The sequence below is a fragment of the Rhamphochromis longiceps genome, linkage group LG9 (assembly GCF_057381845.1).
Source record: "Rhamphochromis longiceps isolate RC_006_pf linkage group LG9, R_longiceps_female_GT1.1, whole genome shotgun sequence".
NCBI lineage: Eukaryota > Metazoa > Chordata > Actinopteri > Cichliformes > Cichlidae > Rhamphochromis > Rhamphochromis longiceps.
Window position 1 is genome coordinate 33,511,270 of NC_140565.1, and position 6,000 is coordinate 33,517,269.

General features: G+C 37.8%; 2 protein-coding genes across 2 annotated transcripts; one reads left to right on the top strand and one right to left on the bottom strand.

Moving 5' to 3' along the window:
- Positions 1 to 571: 571 nt before the first annotated feature.
- LOC146662695 (GTPase IMAP family member 7-like) lies at positions 572 to 1,421 on the bottom strand. Its single transcript, XM_085417575.1, has 2 exons — positions 1,403 to 1,421; positions 572 to 1,269 (listed from the first exon to the last, which is right to left on the bottom strand). Exons 1-2 carry the CDS (start codon positions 1,419 to 1,421, stop codon positions 572 to 574), a joined length of 717 nt encoding a protein of 238 aa, XP_085273701.1.
- A 389-nt stretch (positions 1,422 to 1,810) lies between these two features.
- On the top strand, positions 1,811 to 2,974 carry LOC146662696 (GTPase IMAP family member 7-like). The gene is made up of 3 exons (XM_085417907.1): positions 1,811 to 1,887; positions 2,046 to 2,119; positions 2,388 to 2,974. Exons 1-3 carry the CDS (start codon positions 1,811 to 1,813, stop codon positions 2,972 to 2,974), a joined length of 738 nt encoding a protein of 245 aa, XP_085274033.1.
- Positions 2,975 to 6,000: the final 3,026 nt, after the last annotated feature.

Sequence of the window (6,000 nt, forward strand, 5' to 3'; positions counted from 1 at the left end):
AACACAGTCTTTCGACCGAGTCTTGCCATGTTAATTCGAAGTTTCATTAAACAGCTTTTTAAAAAGAAAAGTACCTGGTCTTGCTTGCCTTTCAAATGCCTGTTGCTGGACTGACTTCTAAAGGTGTACCACCTTTAGAAGTCAGTCCAGCAAAGGAGTGAAACAGAGGCAGAGTGCCACCGTTATAGAAACTGAAGTCATCATTGTTTAAAACAGAAAACAATTCACAGGTCGAATTAACACAAAATATTTAATTGACTAAATTTATCTTGTGTCTCCCAAATGTATGATATATACATAACCACCATGATTTGATGCCCATATACAAATCAGAATAGATGCAACAGAGACAATAAATACTTTAATAGCATAGCTTATGTTATGATTATTATAAAATGATGAAGAGAGAGATAAAGTCACATAATAATATTTTGCTTTATTATTTCTTTATGGGAAATCAACATATATTGATCCTGCACACTGTGTGTGATCATGAACAAACTGTATATTTCATGTAGGTAAAAAAGCTGTCCTATTCAGAATAGAATAATTACAGTAGAATAACAACACTTTAATCTTTCCCAAGAATGATGCGAAAAAGTTTGATACGTTTACACAATGGCTCAGTGAACTTGTACTGCTGCAGTGTGACTCCCTTTTTGCGTGCTTCCTCCACCTCTTTATACATGGCATCTGTGTAGTGCGTGCCCTTATTTAATACCATCATTTTGTCGATCTTCTTGACCAACTCCACCACCTGCCTTCTGTCGCTGCTAGTGTTGTCCAAGACGTGGTACCTTTTTCCACAGCTTTGGATGATGCGTTTAAGCCCTGGCTCAGCGTCACGTACATACTGCTGTATGGTCATGCTTCCAAGATCACCACCACGGGTGAAGAGCACAATCATGTACTTGTTTGCCTCGGGGCCAAACAGCTCCTGCAGGGCTTCCACTGAGTTTTTCTCTTCTCTCGTGAATCGACCGATTTGGATGACCAACAGGAATACGTGAGGACCGGGACAGGAGACTTCAACACATTTGACGATTTCACTTTTGATGAACTCATCTGATTTTGAAGTGTCCAGGATCCCTGGTGTGTCTACAACACTAATCACCCTGTTACCCCACTGTGTCACACCTTTTTCACAAAACTCAGTCACTGATGCAGATAAAGGACAAGATCTGAAACGCTCACATCCCAGGATGGTGTTCCCAACAGCACTTTTTCCCACACCAGTTTTTCCAATCATCACAATCCTCAAATCAGGACCTGAAACACAAATGACTAATTTGATTTAACCCATATATACAGGAGTTTTACAAGAACCAAAGTGAAACTGAGAAATTTTGATAGTTTTCAAAGGAAAGTAAGTAAAGACACAATGATTAATAATAAGTCTTACCTGGTGGAAATGAAGCCATGTTTTCTCTTCACTGTTGTCACTGCACAGGTGAGAGATGAATGTTCAAACTGCTCTGCCACAAGTTGTTTTTATAGCTCAACAGATGACACGCCTCCTGCAGTATTATACAGTCGGAGAACAGCAGTCTGCAGTCTTTAGACAGAGTCACACAGAGTTATGCTTCAACAGACCGAACAACTTCCACTCACTGTAAGTTGTGCTTCTACATTTCTTTGCTTTGTAGCAATAAAAAATAATTTCTAATCAAGAGTGTCTAAGAGTATCAGAAAAATGTATTTATTTAACAGAGATATACTAATTTGTTAAATGAGTATACTTAAACAAAAGTGAAGAGTTGTGCTGGCACTGACATTTGAACCCGCAGGTTATTCGTTCAAATCCTGCATCATGGGAAACTTTTTCAGCAAATGGCAAGACGGAAGCAACGAGACTAAAGACAGACAACCGGCAGCAGACAATATGAGGTAAAGCTAAAAGTCGAGCACTCTTGATTTAGCTTTAGCATGTAACTCAAGTTTCTTTTCATGGGGTACATATATGCAATGAAATATTTTGTAAATGTAGCTCATAGAGATACTCTGAAATGTTTGCATATTATTATAATTCTAACTTTTTATGACAGAACAACCAGCTTCCTGATGAAGTGCGTGGGATTACAATGTTTAACAAGTCCACACACTGATGAGGCAAAGACAGGTAAACCACTATCTCTTTGAACTGCGATATAAAGCACATACTAGTGGGTTTTTCAGTCAAGCAGCATTGTTCATATGATTTCTGAAGCAAAGAGCACTTGAAAAATGAAAAATAATGCAATAAAGATTCACTAATGGCAACCACATTCTTTTGTGTTCTAATAGTACTGGACAAGACTCAATCTTAAATTAATTCATTCACTTTTAATTGATTCTTTTTTTAATGTAGCATAATAAGTTTTCACTATTATTGGTATACATTTATGCAGGACGACACACTGGCACCACAGTGAACCTTATTCTTTTGGGAATGTCTGGGACTGGAAAGAGTGCCAGTGGGAACACCATCCTTGGACAGAAACACTTTGTTTCTAGACCCAGTTCAACGGCCGTCACCACAAATTGCCAGAATGTACCAACTGAGATTAATGGTGTAGACGTAAATGTGATTGATACCCCAGATATGTTTGATGATGACATTGCACCATCAGTTAGGGGCAAACATGTGCAAAGGTGCAAACAACTCTGTGAGTCAGGACCATGTGTGTTTGTACTTGTGATGCATGTGAGCAGATTTACAGATGGTGAGAGAGACATCATGGAAAAGTTAGAAAAAGCTTTTGGGAGGGAAGTTAGAGGACGAACAATCATCCTGTTCACCAGAGGAAACGACTTGCAGCAGGCAGGAATGGGCTTGGAGGATTTTCTTCATTCTTGCCAACCTGATCTGAAGAAAATGGTTGAAAAGTATGGAAACAGGTGTGTTCTCTTTGAGAACAACAAATCAGGTCCTGATCAGGTTGAAAAACTAATGAAGGTGGTAAACACAATACTCAAAGACCAGAATAATGTATAAATTGAAGTGCTTGGAAATTATTATTATTTTTTTACATATATGTAAAAATAGAGCATTGAGCGAATCAGTATCTTAAAGAGGTAGATGATCTAATACAGCTACAAATGTGAATCTTTGGTGTTTTCTTTAATAAATTTCATTTGAATTAACATACAGATGAGAAGAATGATCTGATATTTTTTCTTGGACTTCTGTCAAAGGAGGCAATGAAAGCTTGTTAACCTTTGTAAACCGGAACCAATTTAATAAAACTAAGATTTTCAGTACAAAGTGTCCAATTGTCCTATGGTCTAAGAGTCAATTCAATTCAATTTTATCTATATGGCACCACATCACAACAACAGTGGCCTTAAGGTGCTTTCTATTGTAAGGTATTTTAAGTACTACTTAAATATCTTATTAACAACAAGTAAGCAATGGGGGTGAGTGAGTAAGCTCAGGAGGTAGAGGGTGGTGGTTCGAGTCCCATCTTCTACTTACCCCAAGTTTCTCTCCAGTGCATCTATCACAGTATGAATATGTGTGAATGTTAGATAGAAAGCACAGAAACAGGTGCTTGTATGACTGGGTGAATTAGGTAAGTTGTATAAAGCACTTGAAGTGTGCAATGGGAGTAGAGAAGCAGTATGTAAGAGCCAGTCCATTTACAATTTACCAATCTAAGAGCAAAGTCCTCTATTTAGGTGATACAGTACTATGATATGTTCAAGAGAAGATGAGGCCTAATCATTCAAAACATTCCACGTGAGGAGAAGGATTTTAAATTTGATTCTGGATGTAGAAGGGATCAGATGAAGAAAAGCCAATTTGCTAATGGTAAATGGGCTGGTTCTTGCATTGCGATTTTCTACTCTGAGCACTCAAAGCATTCATGTAACTTGCCTTATTCAGTGCTTTCTATCCATCATTCACACACTCTCCTTGTTCTATCTTCAGATATTTAGATATATTCCTGTGGGGCTGTTGTTGGATGCATGTTTTATGGAAAACACTGAGAACAAATTCAGGGACCTTAACAGGACGTTTTTCTATAAAAAATATAAATGGATACCCCACCTCTAGTCCTTTGCTGTTTTCAGTGTTCTGAAGTAAAGATACTGAAGATAAAAGATTATAGAGAGACTGCTGAGACTGTCCATGTTCTCCTTCTCCATTCAAATAAGAAAGCAAAATAGGGCAAAAGATGTTGTAAATGTTGTTATGTGCATTGTATATTTCATGGAATTATTGTTTTATACTGTTGTTACGTCCCCACAACAGTATAACAGTATTTACTCATCATTTGATTCAGATATTGTGAGTTAATGTTGTAGAGATTCAGAAAACCTCCAATGTGGCTAGATCACTATGGAGGAAGTAAACTGCACAACAGCTTTTACTTTTGATTTGAGAAGAATTTCTATGTTTTTGTTCAATGTAATGAACCTGTTACTAAACAGAAACCCTGCTTAGTCAGATCTGCTCTGATAATTCAGCTGTTGACCCAACCCTAATCTCCTATCACCACTTGATAAGATATCTCCTGAGAGTCATCAGCTTCCTATAGAAGAACAAACATGCTGGCATGAGACTCAAACAATTATAACAGAAAGTTGGGCAGTGATGTAACACCTGTGGGTTACACCCAAAATGTTTTCATTCACCCGTGTTAGTGGGCTAACAAGTACTGAGGAATGTTCATGTTTTCCTTTGCTCCAAAATTCAGTGTTAATGCCACTGTTTCACTTCAGAGTTGGTTGTGGAAGTTTTTTGCTTGCTTGCTTGTTTTACTTTGAATATGTTTCACACCCACTTGTGAGGAGAAACTCAATAAAGGAACTTTACAAACATTTCAGTTTGATGTTTCTCCTTTGAAAGACAACAGAATTAATAGCTAATGTTTAATTATTTAGTACTTTATTATTACTTTTGTCTGTATGTCATATTTATGATTAAAAACAAAATGGAATAGAGCAGGAATTGATCCTGCAACATGAAATACTGGTATCGGAAGTATCGGTATTCCAGGATTGCTCCTCACATCACTACCCCCCAATCACTGAGTGAGACGGCAGTGTAGACAACAGTGAAGAGGAGAGTGCAAGTGCATTGCAAAAACACATAAATGTGACTGACACCCATAAACGATGCAGCACCTGGCTTGAGTTTAAAGAAGCAGACACTAACTAAAAAGAGAAACCAAATCAAACCAGCCAATCTGAGGCATTTGATTTTTCTGAATGTCAACCTGCACTGAGGACATACTGTTTTTGAGTTCGGTTCTTTTTCTGTTCTGTGGATTTGTTAGCAATGTCTAAACCATGACCCTACTGAAAATTGCAAAACATGAATGTCTTGAGCATAATGAGCACTCAGTTCACTAGTCAGCTGGCAGCCCTATCTGATAACTGTTAGAATTCATATTAGAACCTAAATCACCTAAATAAATAGAAACGACAGTCCATTATTACTTTAAGAACTGAAGGTCAATCAATCTGGAAAATTGCTATAACTTTAAATGCATCCCCGAGTGCAGTCACAAAAACCATCGGCACTAAAACGAAATTGGCTCACATGAGAACCGTCCCAACAACAACTGTTCAGAGGAGACTGGATAAATCAGGCATTTATGGTCAAATAGCTCCTAAGAAAGCAAATAGCTACTAAGGAAAAGCAACAAGCAGAAGAGATTTGTTTGGGCCAAGAAACACCAGGAAGGAGGAGATGGACTTCTCTGACCAAATGGCCTGGCCTCCACAGTCACCTGACCTAAACCCAATCAAGATGATTTGGGATGAGATCGACCGCATAGTGAAGGCAAAAGGACCAACAAGTGCTGAGCATGTTTGGGAACTCCTTCAAGACTGTTTAAAAAGCATTTCAGGTGACTGAAAGCTCATTGAGAGAACACCAAGAGAGTGCAAAACAGTAAACAAAGTAAAGGGTGGTTATTTTGAAGAATCTAAAATATATATTTAAATAATTTCACACTTTTTTGTTTACTACATAATTCCATATATTTTCACCCATAGTTTTGATGCCCTCAG

Coding starts and splice junctions, on each gene's coding strand:
- LOC146662696 (XM_085417907.1), top strand. CDS start 1,811: ATGGGAAACTTTTTCAGCAAATGGCAAGACGGAAGCAACGAGACTAAA. Junction 1,888..2,045: donor CCGGCAGCAGACAATATGAG/GTAAAGCTAAAA, acceptor TTTTTATGACAG/AACAACCAGCTTCCTGATGA. Junction 2,120..2,387: donor CACTGATGAGGCAAAGACAG/GTAAACCACTAT, acceptor ACATTTATGCAG/GACGACACACTGGCACCACA.